Here is a 19,726-nt window from a genome sequence, read left to right as displayed (position 1 = left end):
TCGTAGTTGTTGATTTGGCTTCACATCAAAACTGCCCCATAAGAATTAGGGCTGCCCGAAGGCCTGGCCGGCAGGCAACATAGAATTGTCGACCAATGGAAGTCTCAGGCGTTATCAGATAGATAAGGTTGCAGGGATTACGCACTAGAGTCACTTCTGTCCGGGAATGGTTGATGATACCCGTCTTGGCCCCCCCCAAGAGCTGACCAGGGCAACCATCACGCGCACATCACCCGCAAAACGGCCAAACTGCACAGAGGAGAAGAACAAGAAACTACCACCCACTCGGGAGAGCTGACTTGTGAGTCCTGGGCTCGAGGACGTTGAGGAGACCAAAACCATATCGCGACGACCAGTTGAATCACGTGTGAGGGGTCACCTAGGTATCCACTTCAGTCCACTGGATTATTACCAGGTGCCGGGTTTTCTTTCCCGCAACCGAACCAGTTGGGGGACGCCCACTCCACCCCGACATGTCCAGCGCGAGAAATTCACACAAGGCAACAGCACGACGCCGCAGAATAGGTAATGTGTGCAGACTCGATGATTACGCCGTATAAACTAAGTCATCGCAGGCTGGTAATAATTACCCTACAGAGCTCTCCATTTTCCGGCACAATTGGCTGATTTCATAGCCGGATTTGCCGCACCCGTCGCATCAAATGTGACGAGAAACAACCATGTGGCTATTGTTCCCGCAAGGGGCTCGACTGCGAGCAGACAGAATTCATCGTATACGACGGCCGGTCAGAGTCTACTGCAGCGCCCTCTGTGAACACACGTGGAAGCCCATCTAAACGCCGGGAGACATCCTCCAACACCACCAGCACCAGCAATGATCCCGGGTCGACGTATGATGTCTTCCGGCAAGCTTCTTCCACTGTCACACGGGAGCCCACACTCAGCCTCCAGGCACCAGGCTCGATTGAGGTGACGGTCACAGAGGAAATTGCCAAGCTTCTGGGTATCTACCAAAGCGGCATCGGCCCGTGGATGGACATTTTAGACCACTCACTCGCCTACCAACGCCAGGTTGTACGCTTGGCACTCTGGTCTCCGCTCCTCATGCATTCCATCTGCGCACTTTCCGCCAGGCAGATGAGCCTTGTTGGGGAAAGATTCCTATGGGGCCCTGTCTCCGCGCGGCACTACGGGAAGAGCCTTGGATTACTCATCAGAGAACTGAACGAGCAGCAAAGCGGCCGGGAGGTTATAATAGCGGCTACCATTTTACTCTGCAGCTCCGAGCTGCTGACTCTTCCGGGTGCTGATTACCAAAGGCATCTGTACGGTGCTCGTTCTCTTTTCCAGACCCACAACATAGCCGCCAACGGAACCAACCTTGAGCACGCCAGCTTCTGGATCTTTGCGCGGCAAGACGTGTCTGTGGCAATCATTCGCGAGTGCGCGACGCTAATCCCCCCGCAAGAATGGCCGGCAATCCCTCAGTCTGGAGAGACGGAGGAGGATAGATTGGGGAATCGAATCCTGTGGTTGCTCGCAAAGATGATCAAGTTCAGGTTCACTCCTTTTGCGGGTGGTTGGTCTGATCAACTGACTCTAGATTTCCGAGATCTGTGCTCCGAAATCGACCTCTGGTGGGAAGGTCTCCCTTCATCCGCTCGTGGTGTTGCAATGGCGGACAGCTCCGGCGATGGACTTACAAAGACGTGGTTCTGCGTTCCCTCAGCAGGTAATGTGCCAAGAATCCCACTGCAGCAGTTTCAGTGCTGACCCGACGTACAATACACAGCGGCTGCATGTCTGTATTATAACATGGCCAAGATTTTGTCCTTTGAATGCTTGCTAAAGAGGCATACGGAGTCGCCTAGCGGGTTGAGCTATGATAATAGTTGGGATGAGGGACTTCGTTCTCATGCTCTCGCTATTGCCTCTATCTGTCTCTCCCGCGGCGTGGCCGAGGGTGCGTTGGTTGTTGCAGTGAATCCTCTCTTCTACGGTTAGCTTCCTTCGCCATAACAGCCAGGGACTTGATGCTGACTGCATATAGCGGCAAGACACATCCGATCACTTTCACTAAAAGCCAAGATTTGGACATTGCTGGAACGCATTGAGCTTTGCCTAGGATTTCACACGAAGAACCGGGTTGCCCAATTACAAAGAGAATTGGCTTTGGATAACAACTAGGAAACAATTCCTTGACTCCCTGCGGTGAATACCACAGTTGTTCATTCCACGGTACCAGCTCCAGTAGACAACGCAATTTCACATAATCGCTGCGTGTGCGCATCCAATCCAGGCCAGTAGAATTATCGAGTGAGGGGGGTAGAGAGCACCAGCTCCCGACCTCCTTTCGTGCCCCACCAGGCCACCCCAATGGCGGACCTCTCAACGTCCATTTCCCCGTTGACAAGGATATCCCAGAACTTCCTCTTAGCTACTTCTCTCATCGCTGGGAGGATGTAAAGGATCAAGAGTCCAGCTCTGGCGGAAATGGGATGTCAGCTCCCGTTCATGACTGGGGGTTTAGACGTACCGGTCTGATGCCGTCAGCTTCATAAGCGCCTGGGGGCTTTCCATCCGGACCAGAAACACCATTCATAGTGGCAAGCACGCTGTGGATGACTACGTGGATGTGGATGACTACGTGGACGGTTGTCATGAGGCCACAAGAGCAACGTAAGTGCCGATACGTTCTCAACATCGTCCGACTCCCCATGGAGGCGTACATGGACGTGCAGATGAGAAAGCCTACCAGCAACGGCCGGAGAAGGAATCCCGCGCTAATAAAATAATAAGGATGAATCTGTTTTTATCAATCTCTAGCATCATTTCATCGTATCGCGACAACTAGCTGCCATGGATCCCTAAAAAGGGGTAAAAGGGGGTGGCCCGTGCATAGTCGTTTGCTCATCTCAGCGTTGTCCTCCAGCCTCCATACTCACCAGGGTTTGGTGAGGGCATCAAAAGTAGGGTCCATGGAACTCAGCTGCCATATATCTCGGACAAAATTGAGAGGTTTGGGTGTTTAGCTATTAGCAAGCTAAATATACAGTTGATCGGCTTCTCATAACGTGTCAGATAGGGTTCCAAATCTAATAACCTTTACAGTGATCATAGCCATTACATCCATTATTACGCATTACCAGCTGTAGCTGTCTTTATATCTATCGACAAAAGCGGGACATGAAACGTAGCCGAGGTCTTTCCCCACAGAGCCTCGGATCCCAAAGCTATGTATCCAAGGTAGTGGGACTGTGACGGGAAATCGGCGTGGCTGATCGATGCCAGCCGCGTGAGCAGAGAAGACAGATCGCCGCTGAACGCCTCCGTCATCTCCGACGCGACCCACGTCAGGACGTACTGGTCTAGGCTGTTCTGCCCGAAGTAAAGTGTGCTGACCCAGGCTCCGAGTTAGCAAGACACACACGGGGGAATACCGAATTTGTTTGCGCGAGACTCACAAGGTTGTCCCGTTCACGACCTCCGTCGCAACAGCCCCCTCCGCGAGACCGATGGGCTGGGTAGCGTCGCCGAAGGCAGCAAGCCACACCATGACTTCGTACGCAGCCTTGGTGGTGTCGGCGGCTTTTGTCTTATCGGCGTCCAGGAACATGTCGATGGCGACATTGGTGTTGATAAAGTTGGTCTGGAGCTGCTGGGCATTCGTGGACGTGGCCGTGTCGTTGCCCGCGCCGTAGGTCCACTTGACGTCGACGTTGATTTCGCCGAGGCTCTGGATCGTGGCCGGGAGGATGGGGCTGTCGGCCTTGATGTTGGGGAAGGCGTGGACTGGCGCCGTCTCAGGACCTTGCGGGTATTGCCATGTTACTGAGAACTCGGGCGCCGTGGTGTCGGTGGCGTATGTTTTGTTGTTGAATGTCGTGACCTTGACGGCGGCTTTGTTAGCAGGGTATTTCTGGGTGGAACTGCCGTCGTCTTTCTTGGCGACGCTGCATCTCTAAACGCAGGGTGGTCTATGATGGCCTATGACGCCGGTATGGTCATACTTCGAGACGAGATGGCGTATGGACGGGAATGACGTCTGTGGGGTAAAGGGGTTGTTCTCTCTGTGAACGTACATTCATACATAATCTACCTAGTTGACCCTCGGTCCATCCCCACTGGTTGGGATTCACTGCAGAAGGGACAAACAGGTCAATATGTGGAGTTGAGTAGCGACGACTGAGGAGAAAGGCCGGTCGAGGGTTGACTTACGTGTGTACTCCTCCCCTAGTGACTGTGGATGGATACCGTATGCTTTCTGGCAGTACTGAGTTTTGGTGACACTGTTGTCGACAAATAAGGGTGCTTGGCCAGTGGCAGCCCGGTGTGACTGGAGGCCAAGCAGAATGCCCAACGTGGCGCCGATGGGGATAGCCAAGAGGCCAAAGTTGACGAGGAACCGGACGCTCATGGCGAGGGAATCGCTAAATAAAAGAAACGAAGGAAAGGGCAAACGAGGGACGAAATAGCACCAGTTTAGTTGCAGAAAGCGAGTGTGTCAATAATGGGTCGGAGCTCGGGAATGGAGGAAAGCGAAGCACACAGCATAACAAGCTCCATTTCGTCCCTCAAAAGCCACCACAAAACCTTTTTCTCGGTTTCTCGGCGGCGCAAGCCACTAAGTTTAAATCGGAGTCATTCCCCTGACTAGCGTGTCAGACACGCCAAGGAATCGATCGCTTTGCCGACCAGGCTTGACCAAGAACGGACGAAATTTGACAAGAATGTTGATGATGAGCTGGAAAAGCCGAGGGTGTTGCCGAATCATCGTATTCGTCCTGGGTGTGTGTGTGGGCCCTTTTCATGGATTGGGCGTCCCGCAAGTGAGACACAAAAATAAGCCACCGTGTCGTGTATTACGAAGTTGCATAGCCAATAGCCCATGTTACGGATCCGGGAATCGGGTGCGTACCCAATCCCTGTGTCGATCGCTGTCCATCCACTTTGCGTCGGGCAATTGATCGGCCTTCGACTCGGGTGTTCCATCTTTCCATCCCATGTACCGATTTGGTGGCTCCACCCCATCCGGCATACACTGTAGCATTCCGCAATATTGTGTGCCTGACGGATTGCTTGGCAGATCTACACACAATTGACTTTGGGCTGGCCCTGCGGGGTGCATAAGTTAGAGAGAGGCCTGCATGTAATTAAGAAGAAAACGAGATGGGATGCGATGCGGGAGGACTACTTCTGCGGCGTGCATTGCATCGCACCCGAGACACCTGGCATGTGAATGTCGGGTGGCTGTGGGAGGGCAGAGATTTGGTACCTGGCTAAGGAAGGTACTGCCAGCCAGTGCACGAAGATGTCTGAGTCAGGGAGTGGTGCGGTGGGGTTTTCTTCGCAAGCATCTGTTAATAGAGTACTTCGAGAAACTAAAACCAACGGCACTTGACGAATAGGAGCTCCCGGACTAGGCCTATGACGATATTGTCCAAGTCCCCCCTAACATTTCGTAATTTTCCAGGCTGCCGTCAAGGCCTGCATCCGTGGATCCGATCGTATTTTCAGCTTGGGGCTCCGCCAAGTCGCACCACCATGGGCCCGCCCGGATAGGCCTGTTAATAGACAGCAAGATAACTAATAAGGGCCTTTTGGCGTGTTTCTCCCTCGTCCGTTTTCGGGCTGTTGGTTACACGGAATTGTAGTATTGACGTCTTCCTTTCTTTACTTGTTTTATTTTTTCCCGCCCCGCGAAAGTATGTTTCCCACGTTCGTTTCTTGATAACCTACGGAATATCGACTCTCGTTTTTTCCCCTCAACAACGATCGTTACGAACGTTTCTTCATCGCCCAAAGCGTCACCATATACTTGTTGGTTATTCCTACTGCCAGTGGAGGAGGCAGAAGGTCAACCATTAGGAAGGCCAGATGAAGGGCCACCATGAATACGGAGAGATGGTCGAGATCGACATGGGTAGCACATCAGGATCCAACGATTCGAGACGGTCAAGTCGGACTCATATCCCCAACTTTAGCTATGTCTCGCCGGGGAGGCCTGCTCCCTCGGCAAATGTAGCCGGAAGGCATGGCCCGATGCGATATTACGGGGACAACCCCTTCGAGTCCCCGCCCGGTACTCCCCTGGAAAGCGGACAAGCAACACCGCTGGACCACCTCTCCCCGCCACGGATTCCCTACTCGGTCGACTCGAGGCCATCCAGCATCACGGTACGCTACCGGTCCTACTGCTCCCCTGGTCATCTCCCTCCGACATCCTGCTGACCGTTCTCTTGCTTTCGAGGAGTAGAACCCCAGTCAGCTCAGTCTCGCAGCGCTTCTGCCCAACTCCCCTCCGCCCATACTTGCCAAGGACTGGGTGGTGCGTGGCTCGATAGCCCGGCTACACGAGCGAGACGATGCAGACACCTGGGGGGGCTGGAAGCGCCATGTCTTCCGCCTCGTCCCGTTCCTAACCCTGGCAGCAACACTCCTATACCTGACCTACCTCAGCCTGCGCATCGCGTGTCTAATATCTGCCCAGCGCCGCCAGGGCAGGTCATACCCGCAGGCATGGGTGTTCGTGGCCGTCGAGCTCGCCGTGGCGGTCCCGTCGCTGATGCACAACATCTGGACCATGTGGGCCATGAAGAAGAGGCAGAGGCCCAAGCTGAGGCTGACCGGCGAGGATTGCCCGGCCGTCGACGTGTTTGTTACCTGCTGCCGGGAAGATGACGATGTCATCCTAGACACGGTCCGGGCCGCGTGCGATCTGGATTATCCGCGCGACCGGTTCCGGGTGATCGTTCTCGATGACGGCAAGTCGGAACCCCTGGAACACTCAGTGGGCCATCTGGCCTTGTCGCATCCCAACCTCTACTACATGGCCCGACCCAAGTATCCGGGGGTGCCGCACCACTTCAAGGCCGGCAACCTCAACTTTGGTCTCGATCAGGCCCACAAACTTCCTGGGGGTGCGAGCCCGTTCATGGCCGCCCTGGATGCCGACATGGTGAGTATCTCTCCTCAAACACCCGGTCATGCTTGCCAAGTCCCCCCATGCTAACATCACGCCCCCTCCAGATACCCGAGAGAGAATGGCTTCGTGCCGTCCTTCCTCACCTGCTTGTGGACCCTAAAGTTGCCCTTGCCTGCCCTCCCCAGCTATTCTATAACACGCCGGCCTCGGACCCCCTCGCCCAGAGTCTAGACTTCTTTGTGCACGTAATCGAGCCGATCAAGGACGCCCTCGGTGTTGCCTGGTGCACCGGATCGGGCTACGTGGCCCGACGGCACGCCCTCGACGAGATCGGCAACTTCCCGCTGGGCTCGCTGGCCGAGGACGTGGCAACCTCAACACTCATGCTCGGCAAGGGCTGGAAGACGGCCTACATCCACGAGCCGCTCCAGTTCGGCACCGTGCCCGAAGACTACGGCGGGCACATCAAGCAGCGAACACGGTGGGCGGTCGGGACGGTCGACACCTCGTTCAAGCTCAAGTTCTGCCTCTGGGGCGACAAGGTCCGCCAGATGACCGCCGCCCAGCGCTTCTCAGGCTTCCTGTACGCCTCGCTGAGCCTGTACACCATCCTCCTCACCATCTCTCTCTTCGCCGTGCCCATCATCCTCGTCATGGGCAAACCCCTCGTCGCCTACGCCAACGACGACCAACTCCGGTGGCTCATCCGCGCGTGCTTCGCCGCGACCATGTCCAACCGGCTCTGCGAGTTCGCCCTCTTCAGCCCGGCCGGCTACCACACCGGCCAGCGGGGCGCGCGCTACCAGATCTGGATGGCGCCCTACATCGCGCTATGCATCATCCGCTCCTTCCTGCTCCCCCGCTGGCTAGGCGGTCAGACGCAAGCCTTCCGACCGACAGGCTCTCTATCCTCGGCCCTCCACGAGCGAAACCCCAAGACGCGCAAGAACATGTTCCGCCGCCTGTGGGCCATCCTGATCAACTACATGGCCGTCTTCCACCTGGCGTTCGTGTACCTGACGCTCGTGGGCGCGGTGCTGACGTCGTTCCGCTGCGTCGTCCAGGAGGGGCCCGGCAGGGGAGGAAGCACCATGGGCCTCCTGCGCTGCCTCGTCACGCACGCCTTCTGGCCGCCGCTGACGTTCCTGTTCCTCTGCAGCTGCCTGTGGACGCCCGTCGCGTACGCCGTCGATCCGCCTGCCATGCCTGATCGCGAGGAGCTGCTGTGTCGAGATCCCAAGACCGGGGTGGCGCACCCGACGGCGGGGAGTAAGAAGATTGCGTTTGGTGGGCAGGCGGCGTGGTTTGAGCTTGAGTATACGACGTCGACGATCTGGACGGCTGCGGTGTTTGTGGGGTCGTTTATCTTCTAGGTTGGGTTGTCATCGTCTCTTCTGATGCGAGACTGAGGGAGCATACATAGATGGGGTCTGGGTTAAAATCTGGGTTTATAGAAATGGTAATTGCATAATGGGCCGGGCCTGTGGGGCGACAAGGATGGTTGTAATCATAATCGATTGTGGATATATGTTACAATAGTACAATAAATAATGTCGTCAGCCACTATCATGGGCTCAAAAACTGAGATTCGTGGTGCAAGAACTGTTCAACCACTGCAGGGTCATATAGTTGTTTTTTTATGAGACGGGCCCATCTGACTGAGACCTAGTGAGACCTAGTGAGACCTGATTAGCCGATTCTCTCCAGTGTCCGCCCAGTTTTAAGCTGCAGTGGTTTGAGCGACGTCGTGCAAGAGCAGCCAAACGAGGCAAAGCTGCCGAGAGAGACTAGAGCATGGCAAGCTGACGTGAAGTAGTTAAGCGGTCGAACCAGGTGTGTAATTACTTTTTGGTCTTCATTACGTGAGGCGGCCACCTTACATGAATTTTTAGAGTGTCAACAGACTAGCTTGGTACCATTTTGAGGTTGTGTTGGGCTAGCTGGCTCATCTTGGTAACCGCCCCGACTTGCGGCGAAATAGGCGAGACATGTACGTTGGTTACCCGTTACACTCACTGCCATGGGGAAACAAACATCGGGGCTAGAACCATAACTGACCATAGATGATCTACCCGTTGCAACAATCGTAAAAATGGTGCACCCGCTCTCCTTGGCATCACAGCTCTGGACGTGTGCCAGTGACCCTACTTGGTTACCCGATGTTGATGGCGGCCGCAACGACGTGATGCTGTCCCACGTAGACTTTCGGGCCTTCTTCCTAGCAACTTTACATTCTTCCTCGTGAGGATGCAGAGCTCCGTAATCCCGTTCAGAGATATAAATGAGGTTGCAGTCTCCTCTTCTTGACTCGAGGTCCAGCACCCAGCACCCAGCACCTCATCAAACACCGCACACTTACATTCCTATCTACTCTTCTCTTTCCAACCAAGATGCGATTCTCCATCGCCACCCTCGGTGCCGCCCTCCTGTCGGTCATCGCGGCCGCGCAGAACTGCACCCCAGGCGAATACCGGTGCCGGTAAGCTCACCCCATCTCCCCCACCCCCAGATCCCTTTTCGGGGTCCGGTCGAGCAACGAAAACTGACCGCCTGACTCGTTAGATCGACGATATACCCTGTTTTGTGCGATGCGACGGGCAACTGGGTTATTCTCCAGGCCTGCCCGGACGGCACGCAATGCATTGAGGAAGGCGGGGGCGTCTACTGCGGTTAGAGGGAGGACTATTAGTCGGGGGAGGGCTTTAAGATCAACGTATCAGGCTTATGAGTTCGCTAATCGAGATGGAATTTGAGGAGTTGAGTCAGGCCAGGGTCTATTCTCGTTTATCCCGCAAACCACTGAGAACCAGACCAAAACGTTATGTGCCTGAGCATGTGAAAGACCTCGTGAGCATCGGACATGTAATGTAGAGTATTGGACGCCGAAAGGAACAAGTAATTAATTTGGTATCTTCGCCAAGGACCCGTACCAAAACCCCAAACAGCCAAGCCAAAAAAGTGCAAGAACCTATCTCAATCGCTAAAATGACGCCGACATCCGAACCTATATCGAACCCTTGCCATCCCTAAACACCTCATCATACCAGTGCTTTTCCGTCTCCTCCGTCTCCTCAGGGTATCTACACACCTCCTCAAACCCAACCTCCTCCAACCCGACCTTCACCCCCTCCGCCCTAAACACTCTCGGCGTCCTCTTCTCAGCATCCGACCTCGGCGCAAAATACGTCAGATGCCCATCGCGCGCAGGCACCCTCGCCAGCGGCGCCAGTTTGACCGAGGTCTTGTTGATGCGCAGCTCCAGCAGCTGCCGCAGATGGGGGAAGTACCATGTGCGGTCCCACCACGAGGTGCGCCGGCCCTTGAGGCCGTGCTTCCAGGCGTTGTGGTGCACCATCACGGGGACGGCCGTGGTGAAGAAGTCGGCGTACAGCGGCACGTCACCCCAGGTGGGCTCGTCGTCGCCGGGGAGGACGACTTCGGCAAGGGGGTTGTCTGTGTGGGCCAGTACGTCTTTCGGGACGCCCTGGAGACGGGGTGGTGAGATGCCCAGCTGGGATGAACGGTCTTCGACGGCCGATTGGTTGTTGAGGGAGACGAAATCGCCGTCCTTGTCGGAGTAGACTGTCGGGAGAAAGAGACCCTGGGTGTAGTCCAGGCCGAGGTGGTACTCAAAGTCCCTCTGCACCAACGCAGCGGCTTCGTTCTCGGTCTCGTTGTCGGGCATCATGGCTGACCCGTGTTGGTCCCGCCGCCATTGGCGCCACACCTCCTGCTCGCCGAGAATCTCGCCAAAGACCCCTTGATCGCCGGGCAGCTGCACGCCCTCGCTGAACTGCCGCTCCATCCTCTGCTTCACGCGGCGGAAGTACCGTTTCATATCGCCGACGGGGCCCATGAAGCTGCCGCTGTTGATGTACCGCGGCCGGACGTAGCGGTGGTCGCTGGCGGTGGTGTCGGTTCTGGGGCCGTATATGTCCGGCCTCAGACTGCTTTCGGGGAGGGCATCGCAGTGGAGGTTCGATCCCGACTTCAGGGTGGGATAGCACCTCTTCTGGGCCGAGATGATGATGGTCTGCTGCATGGGGATGTCTTCAGAGCCGCCCCACTGCCTGGCCAGTCGAGCATTGGCCTGTTTGTTGCTCTCGTGGTATCGGTGCAGGAGGACAGACGGAGGGAGCTGGAACCAGATGTCATAGGCATCCAGGATCAGGACCAAGTCCTCGTCGTCCAGTCTATCCCGTGTGTTGATATCGGGACCTGTGACCCGGTCCAGGTACTCCAAGGTACCGGTGACTTTACCGAAGTGTGGAGCCCAGGCCGCGACACCACCCGCGCTGCCGTCGACGTCGGAGAAGTTCTTGCCCCAGTTGATAAGAATGGGACTCGGGTAGTCTAGGGCAATGGCTCCGGCGACAAGCTTGCATATGTCTGGACCCGGGTTATTTGCCGGAACGACGATTGCTAATCGTCGCTCTCCCCCGGTGACGCCCTGTTGAGCGTCCGGATACCTTATTTCCTCTGCCTGCGGTACCGGCTGCCGTATCTGCTCCGGCTTCAGTAAGAAGGGGGGGAAACGGAAAGATGGAAAATACATGCACTCACCTTTGCTGAGATAAAAGATATAAATACATGAACACCTATCATGGCGCCCACGACAAAGACAATCCCCCGTGTCAAGAGCCTCAGGAGGCGACGTGTGATGACGGGGCGAGCCATCACCGACGCGTCCTTCTCAGCATCGAGGCTTTCGTCGCTGGCATGTGTAGTCTGGAGGCTGCCACTCCATAATAGGCTCGTCTTGCTGCCTTGGATGGCCATTGGGCTTTCGTTGCGTCGTCGTCGTCGTCGTCGACAGTAGCGTTGACCGCCTGAAAAAAGCTCTCGGTCACATACAAGTTTCTTCGTGTAGGGCAGGGGTTGTCTGGGCGTGGGCGGCGCAGCCCCCTGCAAGCCGAATCCTATAATCCTATGGAACCTAGGAAATTGCGCTAGACTCATTTAGCTCAACGAGCTTGGGGACCAGACCACGTCCAATTAACGCACCTGGTCAATAATACGAAAAGAGATTGCGACTGCCTAAACAGCCCCGCGTTGGTCCAGCCAATCTGCTTTAATGATAGACAATATGCCAAGGGGGATTCGCGTCAACGGGGACATTGGCATGTCTGTGTGTATGTCTGTATTACATGAACACGAGACGATCTGCCAATGATTGAGATGCAGATATATGCTTAATAAGGCAGGGGCGATGCCAGGATATAATTATGGCACCACTCCTATCACTGAGAAGCCGGACTTGCTTCAAGAATGTAAAGCAAGAGGACCCCATTCAGCAACTAATTCCCATCAGAACATTTTTCGGCCGTGCTGCTGGACTGAAGGGTGGCTACTACCAGTCTCGGCGCGCCTTTACACTTGGATTGGGCTACTGGATTTCCTGTAATTAGGCCACAAAGACAGCCAACACCGGCGATAATTAAGGGGTGGACCTACCCCCTCGACATCTTTGGGGGCGGCCAGACGGGGGGAACACTGGTCCAGGTATTCAGAGCTAACCTCCCAGGACTCGAAGAGTCTAGCGTGCGGCTTGTCCCGCCGATGTGGTGGGGTAGTGTAATCACTAATTACACTAAGCACCAATGAAGCAGTAAGGCGCATTCCTGACCACGGGGAGTGTATAATCTCGACTGGCTCTGCCAGGAAAGCAGGCACCTTGTAGCAGTGCTATCATGACTATATTTGTATGCGGGATGACGTTGTCCGTGAACTGTTTTCTAAGGATGAGACCAGACATTACCTCTCTTTTCTCCCAGTCGTCGCTCATTCTTCACACCATATTACAGCATCAAACTTGTCGAGGTCAACGCGAAAAGAGAGAACCCAAAGCACCGATCTAACAGGCCGAAGCCATTTCTAAACGGGCCAGTGCCAGCTGCACGTCACGTGAGGGCATGGGAATGAGAGCTGCCCTTCCATGGATACCTACCCAATCGATGCCCGATCTGTCAGACCAAGATGTATTCAGCTGTAACGCACAGACCTCCCGCGCGCCTTGAGAACGGGACAATTCACTCTTCGACACTACTCCCCCTCTCAGCCCAACATCTGTAGTCTTGCATCGACTGAACGTGAATACGCTCCACGTGGTGCAGCATGGCCGAAGAGCACAGTCGAAGAAAACTGTTCGCCCTCAGGGCTCGGCAGTTTTTCCATCGGAGTCCAAGCCCCCAGCCCCTGCCAGCGCCTTCACCGTCGCCGATTGCACGCCGCGATGACGAGGCTCCCAGCCCCGTTCCAGCACCTGCTCTCCTGCCACCGCCCACCAGGGATCTCTGGAAGGAAGCACTTGCGAAGTCGAGCCCGAAGGCGCAGAAATGGATGAAGTTGAACGGGTACGGCGGTTTGAATCCGGGGTCCTTCTCGCAGCAGATGGGCGAACTGGTCCGGCTCGCGCGGGAGAAGGAGTCGGGCGTCGATGACAAGAAGTGGAAGATACAAATCGGCAGCCAGACAATCATCCCGCGAGACTATGTCGCCGACTCGGTGCGCTTACTCTCGATGATCGGGGATGCCGCTATCACTTTTGCTCCGCCACAGGCGAGTGCTCCGTGGTCGGCGTTGAAGGCTGTGATGCAAGTAAGTGGTATCCATTTTACCATACAAAGCTTCTTGTGATAGGAACCACGATGGAAGTAGCTAACATGCTTCGTTGAGATTCCCGTCATGGGAGCCGAACAGATTTGCGCCGTTCTCGGGATTGTTGATAAGATTACCCGCATTATCCGACGAGGGCAGGTATATGAGCTCGTGTATACCGCAGAGGCGGTAGGTGACAGCGTTGAAACAAGCCTGCAAGACGCGTTACTGGACTTGTACGCGGCCTCGATCGAGCTGCTCGCCGAGTCAGACACATTGTTCAGCCAAGGGACGGCCAAGCAAACAATACACGCAGTCATTCATCCAAAGCAAGCCGAAGGTCTGGTAGCGGATCTTTTCGAACTGGAGGAGAGGCTTTCTCTCGAAGTCCAGGCCTGCGAGAGCACCCGCAGCACCAGAAGCGATGCTCGAATCGACGAGAGATTGGAGAAGCTGAAGGACACCCTCCAGGGGCTGGATCTGCCACTTACCCGCGTTGACGCCAGGGTAGGCAGGTTGCTGGAGAGAGTGGAAGATACCAAGAGGGACGAGATACTCGACTTTATCAGCTGCGAACTTTTTGGCCAGCGCCATTACATGACACGAGAGTCGCGAACTCCCGGGACGGGCGAGTGGTTGTTGCAACACGAGAGTTTTCGCGAATGGGAGGGCATTCCATCATCCTCAACGTTTCTGTGGCTCGAAGGTACCGGTATGGTCCTCCAGCCCTAGTTCCTCAGGTGTCCTAGCTGACGTGGAGTAGTGGGCACTGGCAAGACCTTCCTTACCTCCACAGTCATCGACCATGTTGAGGATGCTCTCAACAGCTCTCCGCACAACGAGGGCTTTGCTTTCTTCTACTGCAGGCGGACAGGCCCGTCCGGCGTCGACCCTCTAATTGTCCTGAGGAGCTATGTCCGTCAGCTATCTTCAGTAGCCAATAGCTTCGAAGACATCGAGGTCAAGCTCATGCAGCGCTGTGCAGAGGCAAAGCGGAAAGGGATGGATTTAAGCTACGAAGTTTGCAAAGAGCTGATCCTCGAGTCTATCAACCTCTACCCGAAGACGACGATAATACTCGATGCGCTGGACGAGTGTGACAGGTCGTCACATAGCCTTGCGGAGACATTTGTCCAAATAATGGAGAAGGCTGCAAAGCCCATCAAGCTTTTCGTATCGAGCCGCAAAGATCGCGACATCGCTAAAGCGTTTAGATCGATGCCCACGATTGCGATCAATGCGAAGAATAACGAGGGAGATATTGAGAACTTCCTAAATGAGAACTTATATTCGAGGGCATGGTATACGGAGACGTGTCAGGAAGAACTCAAGCCCCAGATCAAGGAAATGTTCAGCTCTAGAAGTCAAGGAATGTAAGCGATCATTTTGCAGGTGTTGCATTCGACATGTTCCTTTCGTTGCTGATATGGAAGCAGGTTCCGATGGGTTGACATGCAGGTCAGAGCGCTTGAAGGGTGCTTTACAGAAGGCGCCATTATCAAGAGGCTGAAGATGTTGCCCAAAGACTTGACTGAAGCGTACGACCAGCTCTATGCCGAGATCGAGACTCGCGACGCCAACGATATCGCCCTTGCCGAGCGGGCGTTCAAATGGATCATGTGCTCCTGCCACGAACTGGAGGTCGATACCCTCCTGGAGGCAATCCGCCTGATTCCGCAGGGGAACACCATCAAGACAACTGCCAAGCAGACACAAGAAAATCTCCTCGCTCTGTGCCAGGACTTCCTTACTGTGAACCACCAGCGAAACGTTTTTGAGTTCCCCCACTTGTCTGTTGCGGAGTACTTCGAATCCAAACACTGGTCAATGAAAGAAGCCGATTGTCTGGTGGGACATGTGTCCCTTGCTCTCCTTTTCGAGACTTACTCGGCCATCGACCCCATGATCCGTCTAACACTGTACCTTGACAACTCCGACGATACCAACCCTGACCCACCCATTCCGGAGCAACCTCTCGAGGGTTACGCTCGACACCACTGGCTCACCCACGTCAGACGGTACGATGAAGTGATACGACCCGGCGACGAAATTAACACCGACCTCTCGCTGGTTCTAAAACGCTTTCTGGGGTTACCAGGGGAGAGTAGCATGCAATATCAACGGTGGCTCCGCTTCACCAACACCTCAAGTTACAAGGTCATCCCCGGCCGCTGCCCATGGCCAGAGACATCTGCTCTCCACCCGTTGCGCCGTTATGGCACCCTCAACCCTGAACCCATCTCCCTCTTCTCAATGTGCCGATTCGCCCTCTACCACCTCCTGCAAGACTGGTGGGACTCGGACCCGACAATCACCACCCTGGCCGCCACCACCTGGACGGACGACGGCGTCAACGCCCTCGCCCTCGCCGCCATGGCCGGCAGCCGAGACATCTGCACGCGCCTCCTGCCGCACGTCAACATCAATGCCCCCCTCAAACACCGGGTTTACGGGAGCGTGCTCATCGCAGCCATCGGCGAGGGCCAGGCCTCGATTGTGCGGTTTCTAGTCAAGGAGGCCGGCGCCGACGTGAACATGCGTTTCGACAGCCACTTCGACTTCGCCATCGTAGCGGCCCCACGCTCCCTGTCGGTAGAGCTTCTCGTGTGGCTCATCGAGGAGGGGGGCGCGGACATCAATTTGTCGGTGGGCAGCGGCGACGTGCTGTCGGCCAGGGTGCTAGCGGAGGCGGCGTTTTGTGGGAATAAGGACATGGTCGAGTACCTGGTGGTACATGCAAAAGCGGACGTGAACGCCGTGTTTCGGACCGACGCTTACCCCAGCCCCCTTGTGGCGGCGCTGATGTCCTTCGAATCGGATGTTGAGGTCACCAGGTTCCTCATCTCTCACGGGGCCGAGGTCAACGCACTGCTGCGGACGGGAGCGTTCGGCAGCGCACTAGCGGCCGCGGCTTGCAGGGGGAGACTCGCCGAAGTGAAAATGCTTATAGAGGCGGGAGCGGATGTGAATCTGCTAGTGCAGGCTGGGCAATATGGCAGCGCCCTTGCGGCTGCAGCTGCGGAAGCAGGAGTTGCTGAGATGGAAGCGCTGATAGAGGCAGGAGCAGATGTGAATCTGATGCTGCAGGCTGGGCGATATGGCAGCGCCCTTGCTGCTGCTTGTCAGTCACTTAGTGGCGACACGGTCGAGTATCTTATCCGAAAGGGGGCCGAGGTCGACTTGGTGCTCGAGTCTGGGCACTACGGCAGCGCGCTCGTCGCCGCTATATGCCCCGCCTTTCGCTGTAACGATATTGCCACCTCGACGTTACTTCAAATGGGGGCAAGTCCTGCCCTTCACCTCAAGACGGGCCATCATGGCAGCGCACTTGCTGCTGCCGCGTTCTGGTGGAAAGAGCATCTGCTCCAGCGAATGATCGACAGCACACCGAGAGAGCAGGTATTAGAGGCCCTCCGTCACAGCTGGCATCCTCCGAAAGACTCGAAAAGCTACATTAACTGTGCTCGATACGTGGATGAAGCGGAAGTGAGGATGGCTAGAAAGAGATGTGCAAGACTTCTTGTCGAGGAGGTAGGGTTGGAGCCAGAAATACTGGTACAAATTGGGCTGAAGATGCCTGATGACAACCCAATATAAATTACGAGTCTCGTAAACGAACAAGTATTTTCATTTTCGTGCGTGGGTCGGTGCTAGCTAAACTGTGCAGTGGGTATGCATGGTGTGTTGACCGTAGTGCCTCAGGGTTCCCGTGTTTGAAAGGGTTCAATGGTCACCTTAGGGTCGCCCTTTCAACTATAAATGCCTGCAGACATCCTACCCCATACCTGGAAATTCCTGCCTTTTGGTTTGACCTTGGCGGCATAACGTGAGGATTGTTAATGGGTACGCTATGGTATCTGTCTTCTGCATATTCCTCTCTATCACAATACGCACACAGCTGTTGTGCAATTAAAGGCCCTCGCCAAGTCAGACGGCAGGTTATAATTATGGGAGGGGTTTATCCAGTTCTGCCCTGCCGTCTACACCCCTCGCAAGGTAGCAGATGCAGATGACGTACTACCAGCAGAATCGCTGCACTCCGAGCCAGTCACTCACCAGCGTAGTCTATATATTTTAGCGGTCCCCCACTCCTTAGAGTTAATCCCGAGACAGAGAGAATCATCGGTCTCTAATCTTGCAGTTTGGACAACCTCGGCTTGAATGTGAGTAAGAGTCTTCAATTAGATTCACACAAAGTATCTGGTGGTATATTGGAGTGTTTGGGAACCCCAAAACCACCAAGTTTTGCCTACCGACCACTCTTTGGAAACATTCTTCACACTAGCCGACTTCACATCACACACCCACTTCGGATAAATCTCCCCCAAAATCCAGAAGAGAAAGCCACCGCCGCTCAGCTATGGCTGCCCAAGAAAGGAAAATCGATTTGCAAGACATCAAGAACGGCGGCTTGTCAGACACCGAGCTCCCTCTCTTCCGAGCCCTCGACTCAGCTCTCAACTCCGCCGACGCTGTAGAGAGTTCAGCAGCGGAAGCTGCCTCAAGCATATGCGGCTTCCTCCCAGCATCGGCGTCCACCGACGACGTTGAGGAATTCCTCTGGACCTTCTGGGGCTTGTTGATCCAGGTTTCTCGCGCGGTGCCACACGATCACGCCGGGCAGCAGATACTGGTGAACATTGTGAAGGATCTCCATGGCAAAGACCCAGCAGCGACGGTGAAGATATGGGCAGTAGGTTCCCTTACCCCTTCTATGTCCCTTTGACCGCTTGGTGACTGACTGCGGTACTGGTTTCCAAAGGCTAAAACGTCCCTCTGGAAAGACCTTCCACTTCTCGGGCCGTGCATGAGAGAGGCCTGGTTCGGTACGAACTGGTTGAGCGAAATACGCACCTCCCCTTCCCACCCCCCTTTCAAGACATAGTTTGCTCACCGTATCACCAGACCCAACTAGCAAAGTCCAATCACTCGACGCCAAGGCCAACCAGGAATGGGTCAACCAAAACTCCTTCGCCTCCCGCCTCTTCGGCGCTCGTCTCACATCCTGGCCTATTCTGGGACTCTGGCAGCTCCGAGCCTCGCTAGAGGAGCCGGGAAGCGGTCCCGCTCTTGACTCCCGCGTCTCGGCGACATGCGAATGGGTCGTCCATGCCGGCCGACTCCTGCTGGGTGAGTGTCGTGCCGACGCGGCGCTGGATCAGGCAGAGGCCAGGGCCCAGAGGCCTGGGTCGCTATACGAGGGCAAGGCGGGGTTTAACATGGATCGATGGGGGTTTTGGAAGAGGCGTTTTGCAGAGCTGGGTGCTGAGGACGGTATAAATGCTGAGGTGAAGGATCTTGCGCGATCAGCTACTGAGACGATGGAGGCTCTCGAGGCTGGGACTTGAGTATGTTAGGAAAGTGGCTTGCCCTTCACGCTACTCTCCTGACGTAGCATGCATTCCAGGTGTCTTGAAATATTGAAATAGATACTGCCTGGTATTGTAAAAGATAATATTTGGTGTCAAGTGCCCCTCTCCAGCTTCAGCGCCAACAACCACTTCCAGGTCCGGCATGACGCGCTGGCGGAGCAGAGGTTGGCAGACATGGCGGCAGCAGACCTAGATGCGTTAAGGTAGGTGGAGGCGGTGCTTTAAATGGTCGACAAGAGTTTGCAGACGGGGTGGGAGACGACGGCTGGAGGGGACAGTGATCGAGCCCTGGGTCATCTGACTGGGTGGTCGTTGTCTCCGTTGGGGAGTCGTCCACAAACGGGTCTCCTGCAATTATTTGTTAGACCTCTCCTGAATGGATGGACGGCATATCCCGAGAGCTTGATTCGCAATCCTGGTTCAAGGACGCGATTCCAACTTCCTTCCATATTGACGGAAAGGAAAGCTATTCAGGCTGCCGGCGATCTTGACGCCTAAGACATGGTTGTGAACACGGATAGTCTACTTCAAAGGCCTCACCTTCGCGGCGAGGTCATCGCCAATACCGCGAAGCAGATCGCTGGCTCCAAGAGGCGTACCCCTGGCTGCTGCTCAGGCTTTAGGCCGTCCGAACGGTGACCTTGTGTCTCTCCTTCTAAACTGCGACAGGGATGTTCTTTGAGATTGAGTTCCCAGACACCCTTGGTTATTTAGAAGGAAGTCATCATTCATAAGCGCTGCGCCAGAGGTCAGTTGCTGATGGTGGGTATGTTAGTCATTCTAATGAAAAGGGGTAAAAGGGGGTGGCACGTGCACGCTCAGTCCTCTTTCTTCGCCCCGTAGCTGTCCGAAGGGGACCCTGATACCTCCG

The 19,726-nt window shown here is 55.3% G+C and overlaps 7 protein-coding genes across 7 annotated transcripts; 5 read left to right on the top strand and 2 right to left on the bottom strand.

Moving 5' to 3' along the window:
* Positions 1–386: 386 nt before the first annotated feature.
* QBC33DRAFT_212459 (uncharacterized protein) lies at positions 387–2,419 on the top strand. The gene is made up of 5 exons (XM_060422680.1): positions 387–525; positions 576–579; positions 636–1,693; positions 1,754–1,960; positions 2,012–2,419. Exons 1-5 carry the CDS (start codon positions 474–476, stop codon positions 2,146–2,148), a joined length of 1,458 nt encoding a protein of 485 aa, XP_060280053.1. The 5' UTR covers positions 387–473; the 3' UTR covers positions 2,149–2,419.
* A 417-nt stretch (positions 2,420–2,836) lies between these two features.
* Positions 2,837–4,559, bottom strand: QBC33DRAFT_548725 (putative xyloglucan-specific endoglucanase). The gene is made up of 4 exons (XM_060428882.1): positions 4,180–4,559; positions 4,044–4,099; positions 3,426–3,850; positions 2,837–3,358 (listed from the first exon to the last, which is right to left on the bottom strand). The coding sequence occupies exons 1-4, from the start codon at positions 4,376–4,378 to the stop codon at positions 3,097–3,099; spliced, it is 942 nt and encodes a 313-aa protein (XP_060280052.1). The 5' UTR covers positions 4,379–4,559; the 3' UTR covers positions 2,837–3,096.
* A 963-nt stretch (positions 4,560–5,522) lies between these two features.
* QBC33DRAFT_548720 (nucleotide-diphospho-sugar transferase) lies at positions 5,523–8,449 on the top strand. The gene is made up of 3 exons (XM_060428881.1): positions 5,523–6,138; positions 6,218–6,919; positions 6,991–8,449. The coding sequence occupies exons 1-3, from the start codon at positions 5,839–5,841 to the stop codon at positions 8,257–8,259; spliced, it is 2,271 nt and encodes a 756-aa protein (XP_060280051.1). The 5' UTR covers positions 5,523–5,838; the 3' UTR covers positions 8,260–8,449.
* A 746-nt stretch (positions 8,450–9,195) lies between these two features.
* QBC33DRAFT_548719 (uncharacterized protein) lies at positions 9,196–9,816 on the top strand. Its single transcript, XM_060428880.1, has 2 exons — positions 9,196–9,365; positions 9,449–9,816. Exons 1-2 carry the CDS (start codon positions 9,277–9,279, stop codon positions 9,558–9,560), a joined length of 201 nt encoding a protein of 66 aa, XP_060280050.1. The 5' UTR covers positions 9,196–9,276; the 3' UTR covers positions 9,561–9,816.
* QBC33DRAFT_573026 (uncharacterized protein) lies at positions 9,793–11,755 on the bottom strand. Its single transcript, XM_060430683.1, has 2 exons — positions 11,450–11,755; positions 9,793–11,390 (listed from the first exon to the last, which is right to left on the bottom strand). Exons 1-2 carry the CDS (start codon positions 11,663–11,665, stop codon positions 9,891–9,893), a joined length of 1,716 nt encoding a protein of 571 aa, XP_060280049.1. The 5' UTR covers positions 11,666–11,755; the 3' UTR covers positions 9,793–9,890.
* Positions 11,756–12,898: 1,143 nt separating this feature from the next.
* QBC33DRAFT_573025 (uncharacterized protein) lies at positions 12,899–17,080 on the top strand (the record flags this gene model as incomplete). The annotated part of the gene is made up of 4 exons (XM_060430682.1): positions 12,899–13,483; positions 13,562–14,195; positions 14,247–14,856; positions 14,920–17,080. The coding sequence occupies exons 1-4, from the start codon at positions 13,001–13,003 to the stop codon at positions 17,078–17,080; spliced, it is 3,888 nt and encodes a 1,295-aa protein (XP_060280048.1). The 5' UTR covers positions 12,899–13,000.
* Positions 17,081–17,604: 524 nt separating this feature from the next.
* On the top strand, positions 17,605–18,849 carry QBC33DRAFT_548713 (uncharacterized protein). Its single transcript, XM_060428879.1, has 3 exons — positions 17,605–18,176; positions 18,246–18,309; positions 18,389–18,849. The coding sequence occupies exons 1-3, from the start codon at positions 17,844–17,846 to the stop codon at positions 18,829–18,831; spliced, it is 840 nt and encodes a 279-aa protein (XP_060280047.1). The 5' UTR covers positions 17,605–17,843; the 3' UTR covers positions 18,832–18,849.
* Positions 18,850–19,726: the final 877 nt, after the last annotated feature.

The sequence above is a fragment of the Phialemonium atrogriseum genome (genome assembly GCF_030411735.1).
Source record: "Phialemonium atrogriseum strain 8032-3 unplaced genomic scaffold QBC33scaffold_28, whole genome shotgun sequence".
Classification (NCBI taxonomy): domain Eukaryota; kingdom Fungi; phylum Ascomycota; class Sordariomycetes; order Cephalothecales; family Cephalothecaceae; genus Phialemonium; species Phialemonium atrogriseum.
The sequence above is the reverse complement of the archived record's forward strand: the minus strand, read 5'-3'. Positions and strand labels throughout refer to the sequence as shown.